The 23051-nt window shown below is 47.2% G+C and overlaps 1 protein-coding gene across 3 annotated transcripts in view; it reads right to left on the bottom strand.

Annotated features, from left to right (window-relative positions):
- LOC124150233 (probable ATP-dependent RNA helicase DHX34) overlaps nt 1-23051 on the bottom strand; it is a 64160-nt gene that overhangs the window by 13020 nt on the left and 28089 nt on the right. Inside the window, exons 16-25 of one of the 3 annotated variants that reach the window (XM_048392429.1) lie at nt 21488-21595; nt 15650-15736; nt 13371-13445; nt 12836-12946; nt 10230-10385; nt 9549-9641; nt 4167-4313; nt 2970-3115; nt 2710-2820; nt 2177-2338 (exon numbers count right to left, since the gene is read on the bottom strand). In XM_048392429.1, coding sequence (XP_048248386.1) covers nt 2302-2338; nt 2710-2820; nt 2970-3115; nt 4167-4313; nt 9549-9641; nt 10230-10385; nt 12836-12946; nt 13371-13445; nt 15650-15736; nt 21488-21595 — 1071 coding nt within the window. In that variant the 3' untranslated portion in view covers nt 2177-2301. Of the gene's footprint in view, nt 1-2176; nt 2485-2709; nt 2821-2969; nt 3116-4166; nt 4314-9548; nt 9642-10229; nt 10386-12835; nt 12947-13370; nt 13446-15649; nt 15737-21487; nt 21596-23051 lie in introns of those variants that run through there. The other 2 variants (XM_048392427.1, XM_048392421.1) reach the window with 2 other exon arrangements.

Genomic DNA, 23051 nt, shown 5'->3' on the forward strand with positions numbered 1-23051 from the left:
GACACGGACACATTCAGAGACATGTTGACATCACTGGGAGATCTCTGGCCACCCATCACACACCAGCCTGTAAGACACGGATACATTCAGAGACATGTTGACATCACTGGGAGATCTCCAGCCAGCCATCACACACCAGCCTGAAAGACACGGACACATTCAGAGACATGTTGACATCACTGGGAGATCTCCAGCCAGCCATCACACACCAGCCTGAAAGACACGGACACATTCAGAGACATGTTGACATCACTGGGAGATCTCTGGCCGGCCATCACACACCAGTCTGAAAGACACGGACACATTCAGAGACATGTTGACATCACTGGGAGATCTGCAGCCACCCATCACACACCAGCCTGAAAGACACGGACACTTTCAGAGACATGTTGACATCACTGGGAGATCTCTGGCCAGCCATCACACACCAGCCTGAAAGACACGGACACATTCAGAGACATGTTGACATCACTGGGAGATCTCTGGCCACCCATCACACACCAGCCTGAAAGACACGGACACATTCAGAGACATGTTGACATCACTGGGAGATCTCCAGCCACCCATCACACACCAGCCTGAAAGACACAGACACATTCAGAGACATGTTGACATCACTGGGAGATCTCCAGCCAGCCATCACACACCAGCCTGAAAGACACGGACACATTCAGAGACATGTTGACATCACTGGGAGATCTCCAGCCAGCCATCACACACCAGCCTGAAAGACACGGACACATTCAGAGACACGTTGACATCACTTGGAGATCTCCAGCCAGCCATCACACACCAGCCATCACACACCAGCCTGAAAGACACAGACACATTCAGAGACATGTTGACATCACTGGGAGATCTCTGGCCAGCCATCACACACCAGCCTGAAAGACACGGACACATTCAGAGACATGTTGACATCACTGGGAGATCTCCAGCCAGCCATCACACACCAGCCTGAAAGACACGGACACATTCAGAGACATGTTGACATCACTGGGAGATCTCCAGCCAGCCATCACACCAGCCTGAAAGACACGGACACATTCAGAGGCATGTTGACATCACTGGGAGATCTCTGGCCAGCCATCACACACCAGTCTGAAAGACACGGACACATTCAGAGACATGTTGACATCACTGGGAGATCTCTGGCCACCCATCACACACCAGCCTGAAAGACACGGACACATTCAGAGACATGTTGACATCACTGGGAGATCTCTGGCCTGCCATCACACACCAGTCTGAAAGACACGGACACATTCAGAGACATGTTGACATCACTGGGTGATCTCCAGCCAGCCATCACACACCAGCCTGAAAGACACGGACACATTCACAGCCATGTTGACATCACTGGGAGATCTCTGGCCACCCATCACACACCAGCCTGAAAGACACGGACACATTCAGAGACATGTTGACATCACTGGGAGATCTCTGGCCGGCCATCACACACCAGTCTGAAAGACACGGACACATTCAGAGACATGTTGACATCACTGTGAGATCTCTGGCCACCCATCACACACCAGTCTGAAAGACACGGACACATTCACAGCCATGTTGACATCACTGGGAGATCTCCAGCCAGCCATCACACACCAGCCTGAAAGACACGGACACATTCAGAGACATGTTTACATTACTGGGAGATCTCTGGCCACCCATCACACACCAGTCTGAAAGACACGGACACATTCACAGCCATGTTGACATCACTGGGAGATCTCCAGCCAGCCATCACACACCAGCCTGAAAGACACGGACACATTCAGAGACATGTTGACATCACTGGGAGATCTCTGGCCACCCATCACACACCAGTCTGAAAGACACGGACACATTCACAGCCATGTTGACATCACTGGGAGATCTCTGGCCAGCCATCACACACCAGCCTGAAAGACACGGACACATTCAGAGACATGTTTACATCACTGGGAGATCTCTGGCCACCCATCACACACCAGCCTGAAAGACACGGACACATTCACAGCCATGTTGACATCACTGGGAGATCTCTGGCCAGCCATCACACACCAGCCTGAAAGACACGGACACATTCAGAGACATGTTGACATCACTGGGAGATCTCCAGCCAGCCATCACACACCAGCCTGAAAGACATGGACAATTCAGAGACATGTTGACATCACTGGGAGAACAGCCACCCATCACACACCAGCCTGAAAGACACGGACACATTCAGAGACATGTTGACATCACTGGGAGATCTCTGGCCACCCATCACACACCAGCCTGAAAGACACGGACACATTCACAGCCATGTTGACATCACTGGGAGATCTCCAGCCAGCCATCACACACCAGCCTGAAAGACACGGACACATTCAGAGACATGTTGACATCACTGGGAGATCTCTGGCCACCCATCACACACCAGCCTGAAAGACACGGACACATTCAGAGACATGTTGACATCACTGGGAGATCTCCAGCCAGCCATCACACACCAGTCTGAAAGACACAGACAATGGGGAAGCAGTGAGTGAGTGAATGAGTATAGTTTTACGCCGCTTTTAGCAATATTCCAGCAATATCACGGTGAGGGACACAGAAATGGGCTTCACACCTTGGACCCATGTCTGGAATCGAAATGACAAGCGAACGCTTTAACCACTAGGCTACCCCACCGCCCTATTGGGGAGGCAGAGACTGTATGATGGAAGATAGGCCACCTACCTGGTGCAGTCGGCATTGGCATCAATGGAGTTGGAGAAGAGGGTGATAGTTTGCAGTGCTGGGACCCGCATTGTGTTGATGAGGTAAGGCTTGTTGGTCTCCAGGATAGAACTAGTGGAAGGAAGACAAACTATTAAAATAAGACTTTTTCTGCTTAATCCGCTAAAGATTTGTCCTTTTATGATGATTCCTAGCTGTCTAGTGGTTAGAAACTTTGAAATCAAAGGCAAGGAAAATTTCCCCTCACCATGGTAACTTACACAAACGCCAGGACCTCGTGTTTGCTGCTGAGTCGCCCCCTCAGCTCACTGGGCGTGGTCTTGTTGTCCTTGATGTCACTGGGACGAAGCACCTCTGGCTTGCTGGCGAACACACTTGTGGGATGCAGGAGGATGAAAGCCTTGTTCTGAGGTCAAATATGTTGACATTTGTTAGGAATGGAGAAACATACAACTGACATATCCAGATATGTCTTTCTAAAATTTCTAAACCTCACAGAATTTAATACCAATAATGAGTCATCAAAAGTATCATAATTAAATGAAACTAAATAATATCCACAAACATCATACAGGCTAGAGGTAGTTGGCACTACAGGGGCTTGTAACGAAAACAATAGCAGTAAGCTATAAAGTCAGGTGTTCTAGTATCCGTTTATATTATGAAACCAGTAGTGAGCATATGTCTTGCTGCTATTTTTTCTGTTACAAGCACCTGTGGTTGATATTTCTGTTACAAACTGATGTATCATCCAAAACCGGCTCCTACAGGAGATATTGCTTGGGTGAGATCAAGTGATATCTACATTGTAGCAAGCGATATCTACATTGTAGATATTGCTGCAATGAAATTGCATCACAATGCTTTGCAGACCATGATGCCACAATCAAATGACATCACTAGTGGCTCTGCTACAAAAGCTGTAAGCAGTACTTTTTACACTTAAAACACTGCTTGTTACTGTCTACAAACTGAAAAAGTTGGAAGAAAGATTTCTGCCCTGGATGATAAATGGAATCTCACCCTTGAGTCTTTTAATATCAAATATGCCAACACTCGTCGATTAAAGTTTAAAACTTCTCGGCAAGCCTCGGAGTTTTGAACTTTTATCGACTCGTGTAGATATATTTGATATCAAAAGACACTTGGGTGAGATTCTCCATGTATGTACTAAACTATATATGCATTTTGGGTTGAATCTGATTAACATGAAAATACCGATCCTAGTGAAACTGTAAGAAGAGTGAGTGAGTGAGTATGGTTTTACGCCGCTTTTAGCAATATTCCAGCAATATCACGGCGGGGGACACCAGAAATGGGCTTCAAACATTGTACCCATGTCGGGAATCGAACCTGGGTCTTCGGCGTGACAAGCAAATGCTTTAACCACTAGGCTACCCTGCCACGAAACTGTAAGATGAATATATGTCATGTAGATACTAGGATCCAGGAGGCACCTTTGTATGGAAGGCCTGCTCAGAGTCGCCCTTGTAGGAGTTGCAGTCATCAGCCAGCGCCACCTGTGGGTACAGCCCGCTGCACAGGATGACCTTGAGCAAGTTGACATCACGCAGCTTGAAACACCGAGTCTTGTTGGCAGTCTCCTGTCAGGATACAGGTCAAGTTACACTCAATGAATCATTGAGCAATTAATATTGCTCTTATGTTATTGTAGCATTTATTCTTGCTCTGCAGAAGCACCTTAATGTCATTGTAGCATTTATTCTTGCTCTGCAGAAGCACCTTAATGTTATTGTAGCATTTATTCTTGCTCTGCAGAAGCACCTTAATGTTATTGTAGCATTTATTCTTGCTCTGCAGAAGCACCTTAATGTTATTGTAGCTTTTATCATTGCACTGTACAATCACCTTAATCAGTGTTCTGCCAAGAAACCGAACAAGTGGGTACAGGGACCCTTCAGCATAAATACATGGGTCAAAACTCATGGGCCAAAACTCGGAGAGACCAGATAAAACTTAAAACCCCATGGTATGCAGGTTATTGATGCAGAATCGCCGTCTACAAGTAACCTTAACTATATACAACATTTTCGCATGGCATCTTTCGCAGCAACAACGTCTGATGTCCTACATAATTAGCCTCAATAGTTTGTGTGAGTGAGTGAGTTTGATTTTACGCCACTTTTAGCAATATTCCAGCAATATCAGGGCGGGGGACACCAGAAATGGGCTTCACACAATAGTTTGTGTGTGATCACTGCCGTTAGCATGTCCCTTCAAGGTACTCGTGATAAAATTAGAATTAACTTTGTTATTGAATTAGATTTCACATGATTTATACAACGCTGACATGTCGTAGTATTTCTTCTTAATTATGCTGCATCCATGTGTAGTCATGAAATCAGATTCGCTGAAAAGTTGAGCCTTTCTCAGTTTTTCTAAATTCAGATGTTTAAGGCAACAAAAATCACAATGTTTACATTCAATAACAGAAGCAGCTATCCTGTGTTTTTGACACAGTTAATGACTCTCACAATTACATAATATAAACCCATCTACATGAATACGCCCCTTTTCCTTTGAGAGTATATATCAAGCACCAAGAGATAAAATATTGCAAGAATCCTGCTCGACCACTGCCTTTATGTTATTGTACCATTTACTATTGTCTGTACATCTCCAACCTACCCCCTCCCCACCTACCTCCTCCCCACATCTCCCACAACCCCCACCCCACTTCTCCCACCTACCCCCTCACCACATCTCCCACCTACCCCCTCCCCACTTCTACCACCTACACCCTCCCCACATCTCCCACCTACACCCTTCCCACATCTCCCACCTACCCCCTCCCCACATCTCCCACCTACCCCCTCCCCACATCTCCCACCTACCCCCTCCCCACATCTCCCACCTACCCCCTCCCCACATCTCCCACCTACCCCCTCACCACATCTCCCACCTACACCCTCACCACATTTCCCACAACCCCCACCACATCTCCCACCTACACCCTCACCACATCTCCCACCTACCCCCTCACCACATCTCCCACCTACACCCTCACCACATCTCCCACCTACCCCCTCCCCACATCTCCCACCTACCCCCTCCCCACATCTCCCACCTACCCCCTCCCCACATCTCCCACCTACCCCCTCCCCACTTCTCCAACCTACACCCTCCCCACATCTCCAACCTACCCCCTCCCCACATCTCCCACCTACCCCCTCCCCACATCTCCCACCTCCCCACATCTCCCACCTACCCTGTCCTTACATCTCCCACCTACCCCCTCCCCACATCTCCCACCTACCCCCTCCTCACATCTCCCACCTCCCCACATCTCCCACCTACCCTGTCCTTACATCTCCCACCTACCCCCTCCTCACATCTCCCACCTCCCCACATCTCCCACCTCCCCACATCTCCAACCTACCCCCTCCCTACATCTCCCACCTACCCCCTCCCCACATCTCCCACCTCCCCACATCTCCCACCTACCCTGTCCTTACATCTCCCACCTACCCCCTCACCGCATCTCCCACCTACCCCCTCCCCACATCTCCCACCTACCCCCTCCCCACATCTCCCACCTACCCCCTCCCCACATCTCCCACCTACACCCTCACCACATCTCCCACCTACCCCCTCCCCACATCTCCCACCTCCCCACATCTCCCACCTACCCCCTCCCCACATCTCCCACCTACCCCCTCCCCACATCTCCCACCTCCCCCTCACCGCATCTCCCACCTACCCCCTCCCCACATCTCCCACCTACCCCCTCCCCACATCTCCCACCTACCCCCTCCCCACATCTCCCACCTCCCCACATCTCCCACCTACCCTGTCCTTACATCTCCCACCTACCCCCTCACCGCATCTCCCACCTACCCCCTCCCCACATCTCCCACCTACCCCCTCCCCACATCTCCCACCTACCCCCTCCCCACATCTCCCACCTACACCCTCACCACATCTCCCACCTACCCCCTCCCCACATCTCCCACCTCCCCACATCTCCCACCTACCCCCTCCCCACATCTCCCACCTACCCCCTCCCCACATCTCCCACCTCCCCCTCACCGCATCTCCCACCTACCCCCTCCCCACATCTCCCACCTACCCCCTCCCCACATCTCCCACCTCCCCCTCACCGCATCTCCCACCTACCTCCTCCCCACATCTCCCACCTACCTCCTCCCCACATCTCCCACCTACCCCCTCCCCACATCTCCCACCTACCACCTCCCCACATCTCCCACCTACCCCCTCCCCACATCTCCCACCTACCCCCTCCCCACATCTCCCACCTCCCCCTCACCGCATCTCCCACCTCCCCCTCACCGCATCTCCCACCTACCCCCTCCCCACATCTCCCACCTACCCCCTCCCCACATCTCCCACCTACCCCCTCCCCACATCTCCCACCTACCCCCTCCCCACATCTCCCACCTACCCCCTCCCCACATCTCCCACCTCCCCCTCACCGCATCTCCCACCTACCCCCTCCCCACATCTCCCACCTACCCCCTCCCCACATCTCCCACCTACCCCCTCCCCACATCTCCCACGTCCCAACATCTCCCACCTACCCTGTCCTTACATCTCCCACCTACCCCCTCCCCACATCTCCCACCTACCCCCTCCCCACATCTCCCACCTCCCCCTCACCGCATCTCCCACCTACCCCCTCCCCACATCTCCCACCTACCCCCTCACCGCATCTCCCACCTACCCCCTCACCGCATCTCCCACCTACCCCCTCCCCACATCTCCCACCTACCACCTCCCCACATCTCCCACCTACCCCCTCCCCACATCTCCCACCTACCCCCTCCCCACATCTCCCACCTCCCCCTCACCGCATCTCCCACCTCCCCCTCACCGCATCTCCCACCTACCCCCTCCCCACATCTCCCACCTACCCCCTCCCCACATCTCCCACCTCCCCCTCCCCACATCTCCCACCTACCCCCTCCCCACATCTCCCACCTACCCCCTCCCCACATCTCCCACCTCCCCCTCACCGCATCTCCCACCTACCCCCTCCCCACATCTCCCACCTACCCCCTCCCCACATCTCCCACCTACCCCCTCCCCACATCTCCCACGTCCCAACATCTCCCACCTACCCTGTCCTTACATCTCCCACCTACCCCCTCCCCACATCTCCCACCTACCCCCTCCCCACATCTCCCACCTCCCCCTCACCGCATCTCCCACCTACCCCCTCCCCACATCTCCCACCTACCCCCTCCCCACATCTCCCACCTACCACCTCCCCACATCTCCCACCTACCCCCTCCCCACATCTCCCACCTACCCCCTCCCCACATCTCCCACCTCCCCCTCACCGCATCTCCCACCTCCCCCTCACCGCATCTCCCACCTACCCCCTCCCCACATCTCCCACCTACCCCCTCCCCACATCTCCCACCTACCCCCTCCCCACATCTCCCACCTACCCCCTCCCCACATCTCCCACCTCCCCCTCACCGCATCTCCCACCTACCCCCTCACCACATCTCCCACCTACCCCCTCCCCACATCTCCCACCTACCCCCTCCCCACATCTCCCACCTACCCCCTCCCCACATCTCCCACCTACCTCCTCCTCACATCTCCCACCTCCCAACATCTCCCACCTACCCTGTCCTTACATCTCCCACCTACCCACATCTCCCACCTACCCCCTCCCCACATCTCCCACCTACCCCCTCCCCACATCTCCCACCTACCTCCTCCTCACATCTCCCACCTACCCCCTCCCCACATCTCCCAACATCTCCCACCTACCCCCTCCCCACATCTCCCACCTCCCCACATCTCCCACCTACCCTGTCCTTACATCTCCCACCTACCCCCTCCCCACATCTCCCAACATCTCCCACCTACCCCCTCCCCACATCTCCCACCTACCCACATCTCCCACCTACCCCCTCCCAACATCTCCCACCTCCCCACATCTCCCACCTACCCTGTCCTTACATCTCCCACCTACCCCCTCCCCACATCTCCCACCTCCCCACATCTCCCACCTACCCTGTCCTTACATCTCCCACCTACCCCCTCCCCACATCTCCCACCTACCTCCTCCCCACATCTCCCACCTACCCCCTCCCCACATCTCCCACCTACCCCCTCCCCACATCTCCCACCTCCCCCTCACCGCATCTCCCACCTACCCCCTCCCCACATCTCCCACCTACCCCCTCCCCACATCTCCCACCTACCACCTCCCCACATCTCCCACCTACCCCCTCCCCACATCTCCCACCTACCCCTCCCCACATCTCCCACCTCCCCCTCACCGCATCTCCCACCTCCCCCTCACCGAATCTCCCACCTACCCCCTCCCCACATCTCCCACCTACCCCCTCCCCACATCTCCCACCTCCCCCTCACCGCATCTCCCACCTACCCCCTCACCGCATCTCCCACCTACCCCCTCACCGCATCTCACACCTACCCCCTCCCCACATCTCCCACGTCCCAACATCTCCCACCTACCCTGTCCTTACATCTCCCACCTACCCCCTCCCCACATCTCCCACCTACCCCCTCCTCACATCTCCCACCTACCAACATCTCCCACCTACCCTGTCCTTACATCTCCCACCTACCCCCTCCCCACATCTCCCACCTACCCCCTCCCCACATCTCCCACCTACCCCCTCACCACATCTCCCACCTACCCCCTCCCCACATCTCCCACCTACCCCCTCCCCACATCTCCCACCTACCCCCTCACCACATCTCCCACCTACCCCCTCCTCACATCTCCCACCTACCCCCTCCCCACATCTCCCACCTACCCCCTCCCCACATCTCCCACCTACCCCCTCCCCACCCTCCATGTTCATCACACACACCTGTAGCTGACTAAGGTCATGTGACAGTCGGAATTCCAGATCCTTGATGTCGTTCCCCTTGTCATCTTCGTCGCCATCACTCAGCTGGTAGTCCTGATTCATAAATGTTCAAATACATGTCTCCTGTCCTTAGGAGGTTCACTGAAGTAATGTCAAAGGCAAAAGGGATATAAATTATCTGTTTTGCCAAGTAGCAACACTAAGGTACCACAATATCATTTTCATCTGTTTGGCAGCAGAAATCCAACATTTTGAAACAACTAATTTTATTCATTCTAAACATCTAAGTACAGTGCACCTTTATGTGACGAACACCAGCAGTGATTGGTTAAGTCATACAAATATGCTACAATGTGATATTCTCAAAGCAAAACAGATGTGTGAATAGCATTTTAGCAACTTGTATAAAAAAATTCAAGCCCTGTAGCAGTAGCTTCTAACCCTTAAGTGCTACAGTGTTGATACATCTGTCATGTGAGATTTTATTTGTTTATGCTAATCGTTGTGTCTGTTAGTATCTAAGTAAATCTGAACTGCCTATCCATAAGAGTTTTGTCTTGTTTCCAAAAATGTCATAAGAGCTTTGCTAAGGTTCATGATTTTTCAAAAGTTCCACAAGTGTGGTGTATGCTTCCCAGTGACAGATGATGGTGGAAGTTCTCTCCCTGGACCTCTACTTACATCCTCAGTGAACTTAAGTACTTTCCTCTTCTTGGACTCATTGTTCTGTTCTCTCTTCAGCTGCCCAAGGCGCTTCCTCTCTCCGTGGCGCTGACGGCGTTCCTCGCTGGTGTAGTAGCGTTCCTCCTCCTGAACGTCATCCAACAGCCCATGGTCCTGCAACATCAGCGCCGATGGTACAGCCTTGTGTGCCCACAGAGGGCAACATCAACAGTGATGTATCTACTATTCTATATTCAGAGGACAACATGTAATTATCCACTTGACCTACCACAACTTCATTCTAACAGATAATTATCTACTTGACCTACCAGTACTGATAAGTACCCACTTGACCTTCCAGTACAGATAAGTACCCACCTGACCTACCAGTACAGATAAGTACCCACCTGACCTACCAGTACAGATAAGTACCCACTTGACCTACCAGTACAGGTAAGTACCCACTTAACCTAGCAGTACAGATAAGTACCCACTTGACCTACCAGTACAGATAAGTACCCACTTGACCTACCAGTACTGATAAGTACCCACCTGACCTACCAGTACAGATAAGTACCCACCTGACCTACCAGTACTGATAAGTACCCACTTGACCTACCAGTACAGATAAGTACCCACCTGACCTACCAGTACTGATAAGTACCCACTTGACCTACCAGTACAGATAAGTACCCACTTGACCTACCAGTACAGGTAAGTACCCACTTAACCTAGCAGTACAGATAAGTACCCACTTGACCTACCAGTACAGACCTACCAGTACAGATAAGTACCCACTTGACCTACCAGTACAGATAAGTACCCACCTGACCTACCAGTACAGATAAGTACCCACCTGACCTACCAGTACAGATAAGTACTCACTTGACCTACCAGTACAGGTAAGTACCCACTTAACCTAGCAGTACAGATAAGTACCCACTTGACCTAGCAGTACAGATAAGTACCCACTTGACCTACCAGTACAGACCTACCAGTACTGATAAGTACCCACCTGACCTACCAGTACAGATAAGTACCCACCTGACCTACCAGTACAGATAAGTACCCACTTGACCTACCAGTACAGATAAGTACCCACCTGACCTACCAGTACTGATAAGTACCCACTTGACCTACCAGTACAGATAAGTACCCACTTGACCTACCAGTACAGGTAAGTACCCACTTAACCTAGCAGTACAGATAAGTACCCACTTGACCTACCAGTACAGACCTACCAGTACAGATAAGTACCCACTTGACCTACCAGTACAGATAAGTACCCACTTGACCTACCAGTACAGACCTACCAGTACAGATAAGTACCCACTTGACCTACCAGTACAGATAAGTACCCACCTGACCTACCAGTACAGATAAGTACCCACTTGACCTACCAGTACAGACCTACCAGTACAGATAAGCACCCACTTGACCTACCAGTACAGACCTACCAGTACAGGTAAGTACCCACTTGACCTACCAGTACAGGTAAGTATCCACTTGACCTACCAGTACAGACCTACCAGTACAGATAAGTACCCACTTGACCTACCAGTACAGATAAGTACCCACTTGACGTACCAGTACAGGTAAGTATCCACTTGACCTACCAGTACAGACCTACAAGTACAGGTAAGTACCCACTTGACCTACCAGTACAGATAAGTACTCACTTGACCTACCAGTACAGACCTACCAGTACAGATAAGTACCCACTTGACCTACCAGTACAGATAAGTACCCACTTGACCTACCAGTACAGACCTACCAGTACAGATAAGTACCCACTTGACCTACCAGTACAGACCTACCAGTACAGGTAAGTACCCACTTGACCTACCAGTACAGATAAGTACCCACTTGACGTACCAGTACAGGTAAGTATCCACTTGACCTACCAGTACAGACCTACCAGTACAGGTAAGTACCCACTTGACCTACCAGTACAGATAAGTACTCACTTGACCTACCAGTACAGACCTACCAGTACAGATAAGTACCCACCTGACCTACCAGTACAGATAAGTACCCACTTGACCTACCAGTACAGACCTACCAGTACAGGTAATTATCCACTTGACCTACCAGTACAGATAAGTACCCACTTGACCTACAAGGACAAACCTACCAGTACAGATAAGTACCCACCTGACCTACCAGTACTGATAAGTACCCACTTGACCTACCAGTACAGACCTACCAGTACAGGTAATTATCCACTTGACCTACCAATACAGATAAGTACCCACTTGACCTACCAGTACAGATAAGTACCCACTTGACCTACCAGTACAGATAAGTACCCACTTGACCTACCAGTACAGACCTACCAGTACAGGTAATTATCCACTTGACCTACCAGTACAGGTAAGTACCCACTTGACCTTCCAGTACAGACCTACCAGTTCAGGTAATTATCCACTTGACCTACCAGTACAGATAAGTACCCACTTGACCTACCAGTACAAACCTACCAGTACAGATAAGTACCCACTTGACCTACCAGTACAGACCTACCACCAAGGTAATTATCCACTTGACCTACCAGTACAGACCTACCAGTACAGGTAATTATCCACTTGACCTACCAGTACATCAATCAGAAGATCTATCCTTACCTTCAGGAGGTCTCTGAACTGTCGCTTGAGTTTGTTCATCTCATAGAACCTCTGTTCCTCAAGACCGCGTCTCTGACACCATTTCCGGGTTCCTCGGCCCTCAGCCTTCACCTGTTAACAGTAACCATGGCAACCATGTCAATATATTGAGGCTGGAAGGGATTACCAAAAGTGGTACAGACAATGGTGATAAATAACTCACAAACCGTTGATTCCTGTCATGCACAGATCAACGTTTCTAAATATATCACAGGATTTTCATGGAATTCATACACTTTCATTTTCAAAGTAAACATAACATCAAGCTAGCCTTCATGATTTCTTTACTAATGACAGTCAGCAGTAACAAAGTGAATATTGTTTTAGTAAGTACAAATATCTGTAAAATTTCAAATGTTGGTTTGATGATTTTCTTTTATGCAGAACTCGTGTAAAATCAGTGATCATGATTAAGTTAATGTGAATTCTGCAATTGTGCGACTTTGCCAATCATTGAAGCAGTAAGCAATGGTAAGCCATGGTAAGCAATGTGTACCTGTATCCATTCATCTGCGGCATTGAGCAGTGTGAAGGGGTCTCCGTGATCCGACTCCAGGGGCTTCCGGGCTGCCTGGGGACAATCCAAAAATTAGGTCGAACTCCACAATGACATTTTAAAATCCTGCCTTCTCATCGGTCTGCCAGCAGTAACAAATCTATGTAAGTCCCTGATTTAACTGATGAATGCATCGCTATGGATGAAAAATATTTCAGGCAGAAAACTACATACTTTAGAATGCTAGAACATTACAACCGTCACTTCAAGTTTTCTAGGTATGACAGTTTGGATAATGCTTTGAGGATGATGTTATTATGTCTTACTGAAGCACCTTTTTCCAAGTCTTCAGGTGAAAGTTATTACAGACAGACGGCCACAGTGAACATTCCACATCACACACAACTGACAGACTGTCATTGTGAACATTCCACATCCCACACAACAGACAGACGGCCACAGTGAACAATCCACATCCCACACAACAGACAGATGGCCACAGTGAACATTCCACATCACACACAACTGACAGACTGTCATTGTGAACATTCCACATCCCACACAACAGACAGACGGCCACAGTGAACAATCCACATCCCACACAACAGACAGACGGCCACAGTGAACATTCAACATCACACACAACTGACAGACTGTCATTGTGAACATTTCACATCCCACACAACAGACAGACGGCCACAGTGAACAATCCACATCCCACACAACAGACAGACGGCCACAGTGAACATTCCACATCCCACACAACTGACAGACTGTCATTGTGAACATTCCACATCCCACACAACAGACAGACGGCCACAGTGAACATTCAACATCACACACAACAGACAGACGGCCACAGTGAACATTCCACATCCCACACAACAGACAGATGGCCACAGTGAACATTTCACATCACACACAACAAACAGACTGTCATTGTGAACATTCCACATCCCACAAAACAAACAGACAGCCACTGTGAACATTCCACATCACACACAACAGACAGACAGACTGTCATTATGAACATTCCACATCCCACACAACAGACAGACTGTCATTATGAACATTCCACATCCCACACAACAGACAGACTGTCATTATGAACATTCCACATCCCACAAAACAGACAGACAGACACTGTGAACATTCCACATCACACACAACAGACAGACAGACTGTCATTATGAACATTCCACATCCCACACAACAGACAGACTGTCATTATGAACATTCCACATCCCACAAAACAGACAGACGGCCACAGTGAACATTCCACATCCCACACAACTTACAATAATCCGACATGATAATGTTGGATTACTGAGAATGTCAGATAAACAAAATTAAGAAGCATCAAGGTCAAACAACTACACGACAGATAACGATTCAAACATGTTATAAAAATATGATAAAGGAAAAAATCATATTGTTGTGTTGTACTGTTAGCGGAATATGTTTTCTAATCATGCAACCTCTTAAGCTTAACACCAAACTGTTGTTACGGACTGTATGACAGATTCAAAAAGCATAGTCTGGAATGGAAGTCGCAAGGTTGAAACTAGTGTCGCAAAGCTCAAGAAAGCTGCTTTATCAGTGACTTATGTCGACTTCCTGTAAGTCATTTCATTTGTCAGTCAAAGTTTGTGAAAGGACGTTCTGACGTGACCTGTAATGGGATGCCCTCAGCGGTAGCGAGAACTTATATATGATTTTCATGAGACTGAGGTAATCTAAGCCTGTGATTAATCCTGTATTGTTCATTTAAAGCATTAATTGTTTACTGTTGAGCAAGTTTATCTCTTCAGATGTTGTAATATCCAGCCACAAGCCGACTCGTCTCAGATCAAAACACGGGGCTGTGTACTCGCGGGCAGATGACCATGGAGTACGCTGAACACTGTCAGATTAACGAGACTGATTAATGAGTGATTTCAGTAATTCATTGCAAATTAAGTGTGTTGGAGCCGGAGTGAGAGACTATCGGATTAACGGGTCTAAATAGCACTGATTTAATCAGTTCCCAACACTAGTGTCGGAAAAAGCCGAATGTCAGATTATCTTGTGTTGGATTAATGAGACTTATTTTTTCCATGCCGTGTCTCTTTAGGAGACTTCTTCAGTAGAATTGTCTCAGCATGTGGACTATTATTAGCTCATCTTACTCTACCAAAATATTACAGGCTTTGGCTTCTTACGAGTGGCCACAGTCACACACTGGTGTCATTTATTAATTTGGAATGCGTCGTGGTTACAGGTTGAGCCACAATACTTACAATAGCATCTCTGTCTTGGTGGGCCTTCATAGTGAACGGAGACTGTACGCTCATGGCAGCCGCGATCGTCAGCACTGGGTCTATCATCTGGGGGATGAATAAACAGAAGATTATGACAGTTGTTTTATTGAACAGAATGTTCACTCACCTCACTATGACAGTTCTATTTATTACAGAGAAGAGGGGGGTTATATGAAACGGCTGAAGTTAAGCACACTCTGAAGCTGACATTGATATATACACGTATAACTCGTAATGACTACCATGATGATGACTTGTTCACTGCAGTATTTAAGGCTGTGCATACGTGCTTCTCAATGATATAAAAAGGAGGAGGAGGATCTATCTACAGGATGAAACAGCAGACTCATGAACTGTGTACATCTTCATCTGTGCCGGGACACACTAAGCAGGCTACATGACACTGTAAATATGGCGTAGAGTGAGTGAGTGAGTGAATTGTATTTAACGCTGCCTTTAACAGTATTCCAGTCATATCACTGCGTGTCAATGTGGGAGGAAAGCCCGAAGTGATGCAGGTCTTAGACGTTTACCATTTCTGTGAAACCCACGAGTACGGGTATGGTGCTGACAAACCTAGAAACATAATCGGGTTGAATCGGGATTCGATCCCATAATCATAGGTTTCTGGCATGCCCAAGGGACGCAACTCTGCACAGCGAATTACAGTGCCTTAGACGACTGGGCGAACCATGCCCCAAATATTGTGTAGTGATGAGTGGACTCCTTACACATAGCCTTCATGCTGATGCCATTTAATGATGACACACCATTGTTTGTTCATAAAACTAACAGAATGTATACAATTTAACCATGGATATTTCAATACACATTGTCCACAAACATTCACCACTGAAAGCCAAGGGACATAACTCTTATGCTGAATATTTTAGGTTGAGGGGTTCCCTAGGTCCATGTATTACAGGAGGAAACCTATAGGACCCCTTAATGTTGCATACTGCAAACAATTATTGCTTTTATCTGAAAAATTGATTCAGTGATGTTCTATTTAATATCTATCAATATCTGCTTAGTCCTTATTTTTTATATATTTGGTTTACAAGTTCAAACGACAAAAACACACACCTGAAAAGAGAAGAAGCGAAGAAAAATTACTTGTTTCACAATTAGGTGGTTGGTGATGTTTATTGTTTTAGATGATTAGCCCCAGGTAATAGTGAGTGAGTGAGTTTGGTTTTACGCCGCTTTTAGCAATATTCCAGCAATATCACGGCGGGGGACACCAGAAATGGGCTTCACACATTGTACCCATGTCAGGATTCGAACCCGGGTCTTCGGCGTGACGAGCGAACGCTTTAACCACTAGGCTACCCGACCGCCCCCCCAGGTAATAAGGGTGCTGTCTAGATTCATTGAATACAGAGTTAATCAGGTGGTGTCGACAATGTTATTTTAGGATATTATTTTTATAGTTGGATTATAGAGTTGAAGGTTTGTTCACATTGATACTTAGACACCACAATTTAAGTCATAGCTTACATGGCATTCAGATTAAACATTGTTTCAGTATAGATAACTATTGAATGTTTTAGTTCATGTGGCAATGTATTTATGGTTTTATATTTAGAACACTGCAATGCTCTTTAGATTTTGATACCTTATTTTAATACCTTAATGTATATTTAATAAATAACTACCAGTTTCTAACAGTTATTTTAGTTTGAAACAGAAAACATTATTACAAAACTCATGCTCAAATTCAATGCCCATTATAGTACAATACAATTGGGATTGGCATGTTATAAATAATGGCAATTAAGTGATTCTAGACATATACATGTCATGGCTACAAGATACTTAACCTTTGGAATTGAGGTTCATTCAGACAATGTTTGTCCCAAATCGGTCACAAAGACATTTGAATAAAACATTGTCACCAACTTTCTGTTATACCCATAGGTAACCAAATCCATATCTAAATAATATACGTCTGAGATGAGTAGCCCAATTAGGTAGGTTATCATAAAGAGCAGGCAGCACCATCTTCTGATACAGTAAGGGGACCTGCATCCAGGTGGATCAAAGTCTCAGCAAGCCAATACCCAAGACATATATTATACATAGGATATCTTCCAGTACCCAATATAATCTCCAAGGCATGTATTATACATAGGATATCTTCCAGTACCCAATAAAATCTCCAAAGCATGTATTATACATAGGATTTCTTCCAGTACCCAATATAATCTCCAAGGCATGTATTATACATAGGATTTCTTCCAGTACCCAATATAATCTCCAAGGCATGTATTATACATTGGTTATCTTCCAGTGCCTAATAGGCCACATACTTGAAGATGTATAGATTTGCACAATGTGAAACTATCATGTGAGAAAATCCCCATACATCTCACCAACACACCAGGGCTGGTGAAAAAGTTCTAAGCTTAACAAACAAAATCTAAACCGTGAAAGTGTTTTATTGTTCAACATAACCTCCCTGCTTTTCAATACACTTCTCATATCAATAGTGAAGCTTTTCATTTCCAGTCAGGAAGAAGTTTTCTGAAGCCACCCTGAAAAACCCATTCATGGCAGCTTTGACGTCATCGTTATTGTCATACCATTTTCCACAAAGGTTGTCTTTCAGTTTAGGAAACAGGTGGAAATCACTTTGTGCCAGGTCTGGCATGCATGGAGGGTGAGGAAGCTCTTCGAACCCACATTGTCGCACAGCAGCCCTTGCAAGTTGAGAGATGTGAGAAGAGGCATTGTCGTGAAGTAGTAGAACTCAAGCAGTCAACATTCCTTGAAGCGTTTCTTTGATAGAATCTCTCAGGCAATGAAGCAAATCAGTATAGTAGCACAGTTGATGTCTTGAGTGGGTACTAACTCAGGTTGTCAGGGACAACCAGGAAGCCCAGATATGAGAGTAGTTGAATGAGGAAGACTTGCTATATTTGCGACTTCTCCTGATCAGCCTGATGAAGTAGTCGAAATAGCCGTACAGTCTTACTAGCTTTAGATAAGCAAACCTGATGCCGTGGTTAGACCTAAAGGTTTTGACGTTGTAGAAAACGGGGTTTGTAGCCTCTTCTAAAACCTCGAACAGCCAGGTGTCGTCAGTGATGACTTCCAGTTTACTAAATAACGCATGATACATCCCCGGGGTTGGCATTGGGTTGAACAGCAACAGTCTGCAATTGATGTCCGTGTGAAAAGCAAGGTCAACAGAATTTGTAGAAAAATGCTGAACATGAGACGATTGATGTTCGACAGGGGCTTCCTCTGGGACATGAAAAGAGTCCTGCCCTTATGTCACATGTCTTCACTTGGGGGGATCTGGCTGAACTTGATAATCTGCTGGACATTTCTCTATCCACGAAGCCAGGCTGATGACAGAGTTCTTGAACTTTTTAGTAGACCGAGCAACCTCGTCATGGAAGGAGTGTACTCTTCCGTTGAAGAACTGATGGGCTGTGGCAGCATTCCTCTCTTCAGCGGCTCCAGGATGCTCTTGACATTTCTGCCGTAAGAGATGATTGTGCCGTGTGAGAAGAAACAGGGCCGACATCCCTACTTGAGCTGCCCCGAGATCTCCTGCATCTTGTGGATATGATCTAAAGAGCTGCGTATGGAATTCAGCTGTTCCAGGCTCATGTCGACTCTGTTGTCTATTTTGATCTTTCGGTGGAGATGACAAGTCTGATACCGCCAGCAAACCAGTTGATGTAGGTACTGATGTGTATCAAACAACAGTGAGAGGAAGATGACCTAGCATCATCTGAGCTGTTGCCATCAGTTTGGCTGTCCCATATAACGGTATGTGAAGGACATAGGTGAATCCAGAGAACAGATCCAGGGGTTCTGGACATCCCCCTTGCGGTGGGGAGGAGAGAGTTTGCGTCACAACTATTAGATATACTGGCAGTGAAAAGGAATTTCTCGTGTGTTATAGTGCTAGCCCACTGAGATACCATGCTGTAGTTTAACATGAATACCCCGATCAGACACATTATACTGACTCCGTGCTGACCAGTCCTTGTTTTAGCCCCTCAATGCCGAGCGCCAGACAGGGTAACAACAAGTACCATCTTTTAACAACTTATGGTATGATGTGCCCAGGGTTTGACCTCCGGAGCTTCCGCTCTCAAGGCGGACGCTCTACCACTAGACCATGTCATGTCATGTACATTTACAACAGACAAAGACTCACATGGAAGATGTCATGTACATTTACAACAGACAAAGACTCACATGGAAGATGGCATGTACATTTACAACAGACAAAGACTCACATGGAAGATGGCATGTACATTTACAACAGACAAAGACTCACATGGAAGATGGCATGTACATTTACAACAGGCAAAGACTCACATGGAAGATGTCATGTACATTTACAACAGACAAAGACTCACATGGAAGATGGCATGTACATTTACAACAGACAAAGACTCACATGGAAGATGTCATGTACACTTACAACAGACAAAGACTCACATGGAAGATGTCATGTACATTTACAACAGACAAAGACTCACATGGAAGATGTCATGTACATTTACAACAGACAAAGACTCACATGGAAGATGTCATGTACATTTACAACAGACAAAGACTCACATGGAAGATGTCATGTACATTTACAACAGACAAAGACTCACATGGAAGATGTCATGTACATTTACAACAGACAAAGACTCACATGGAAGATGTCATGTACACTTACAACAGACAAAGACTCACATGGAAGATGTCATGTACATTTACAACAGGCAAAGACTCACATGGAAGATGTCATGTACACTTACAACAGACAAAGACTCACATGGAATATGTCATGTACACTTACAACAGACAAAGACTCACATGGAAGATGTCATGTACATTTACAACAGACAAAGACTCACATGGAAGATGTCATGTACATTTACAACAGACAAAGACTCACATGGAAGATGTCATGTACACTTACAACAGACAAAGACTCACATGGAAGATGTCATGTACATTTACAACAGACAAAGACTCACATGGAAGATGTCATGTATATTTACAACAGACAAAGACTCACATGGAAGATGTCATGTACACTTACAACAGACAAAGACTCACATGGAAGATGTCATGTACATTTACAACAGACAAAGACTCACATGGGAGATGTCATGTACATTTACAACAGGCAAAGACTCACATGGAAGATGTCATGTACATTTACAACAGACAAAGACTCACATGGAAGATGTCATGTACATTTACAACAGACAAAGACTCACATGGAAGATGTCATGTACATTTACAACAGACAAAGACTCACATGGAAGATGTCATGTACATTTACAACAGACAAAGACTCACATGGAAGATGTCATGTACATTTACAACAGACAAAGACTCACATGGAAGATGTCATGTACATTTACAACAGACAAAGACTCACATGGAAGATGTCATGTACATTTACAACAGACAAAGACTCACATGGAAGATGTCATGTACATTTACAACAGACAAAGACTCACATGGAAGATGGCATGTACATTTACAACAGACAAAGACTCACATGGAAGATGTCATGTACATTTACAACAGGCAAAGACTCACATGGAAGATGTCATGTACATTTACAACAGGCAAAGACTCACATGGAAGATGTCATGTACATTTACAACAGACAAAGACTCACATGGAAGATGTCATGTACATTTACAACAGACAAAGACTCACATGGAAGATGTCATGTACATTTACAACAGGCAAAGAATCACATGGAAGATGTCATGTACACTTACAACAGACAAAGACTCACAGGGAAGATGTCATGTACATTTACAACAGACAAAGACTCACATGGAAGATGGAGCCCATGATGAGCATCTTGCCGATGACAACGTCCACTGGTAGCCGCGATAACATCTGTCCAGTAGGAGTCAAAGCCTCATCGTCAGTCAGAGCCCCCTGCATTCAGTGTATATGTATATATACATGAGGTGTGACACTGAATCAAGACACTGGAAGGACAGTTAGCCACCCATGCAACTCTACACAATGAACTGAGAGGCCATTAGTCCACTCATGCAACTCTACACAATGAACTGGGAGGCCATTGGGCCACTCATGCAACTCTACACAATGAACTGAGAGGCCATTGGTCCACTCATGCAACTCTACACAATGAACTGGGAGGCCATTGGGCCACTCATGCAACTGTACACAATGAACTGGGAGGTCATTGGTCCACTCATGCAACTCTACACAATGAACTGGGAGGCCATTGGGCCATTCATGCAACTCTACACAGTGAACTGGGAGGCCATTGGGCCACTCATGCAACTCTACACAATGAACTGGGAGGCCATTGGTCCACTCATGCAACTCTACACAATGAACTTGGAGGCCATTGGGCCATTCATGCAACTCTACACAATGAACTGGGAGGCCATTGGGCCACTCATGCAACTCTACACAATGAACTGGGAGGCCATTGGGCCACTCATGCAACTCTACACAATGAACTGGGAGGCCATTGGGCCACTCATGCAACTCTACACAGTGAACTGGGAGGCCATTGGTGCACTCATGCAGCTCTACACAATGATCTGGGAGGCCATTGGGCCACTCATGCAACTCTACACAGTGAACTGAGAGGCCATTGGGCCACTCATGCAACTCTACACAGTGAACTGAGAGGCCATTGGGCCACTCATGCAACTCTACACAATGAACTGGGAGGCCATTGGGCCACTCATGCAACTCTACACAATGAACTGGGAGGTCATTGGTCCACTCATGCAACTCTACACAGTGAACTGAGAGGCCATTGGGCCACTCATGCAGCTCTATAGGGGGGTCAGAGATTGGGTGGGGTGGGGGGAACTATTGCAAGTTTACCAAGTCACCATCTGAACTAAGAACTCCAAGATGAAGCATGTCACATGTGGTACTATATCTCTATCTGTGTATAACACTGTAAACAATAACCGACATGCTGCAATCCAGTGATAATTGGGATACGATGACACCCATTAACCAAGTCAGCGAGTCAGACCACCCGATCCCGTTAGTCGCCTCTTACAAAAGGCCTAACATTACAATAGTTTTACTTTGACCTATTTGACAAGAAAAACAAGGAAAGTCACCATTTTAGAAGACTCACAATTATCTAATAAAAATATTTGGGGCATTAATATCCTGGTTTCATGGGTAAGTTACTTTGTGAACAGATATAAGAGTCAAATGTCTAGTTCCAATTCCATTGGATTGTGGGCTTGTACCCGAGTCCTTCTATGAGTAATTCTGAATTTAGCAATGAGATTGTCAGTATCAAAATTCAGGGATTTCTCCAGGATTTCATTCTACCGAAAGCGCCCCTGGCAGGCAATTTGGGGAAATATCGTTGTGTTGCTCATATTGG

This window comes from Haliotis rufescens, unplaced genomic scaffold, assembly GCF_023055435.1.
Source record: "Haliotis rufescens isolate VD_foot unplaced genomic scaffold, xgHalRufe1.0.p SCAF_1, whole genome shotgun sequence".
In the NCBI taxonomy this organism is placed as follows: Eukaryota; Metazoa; Mollusca; class Gastropoda; order Lepetellida; family Haliotidae; genus Haliotis; species Haliotis rufescens.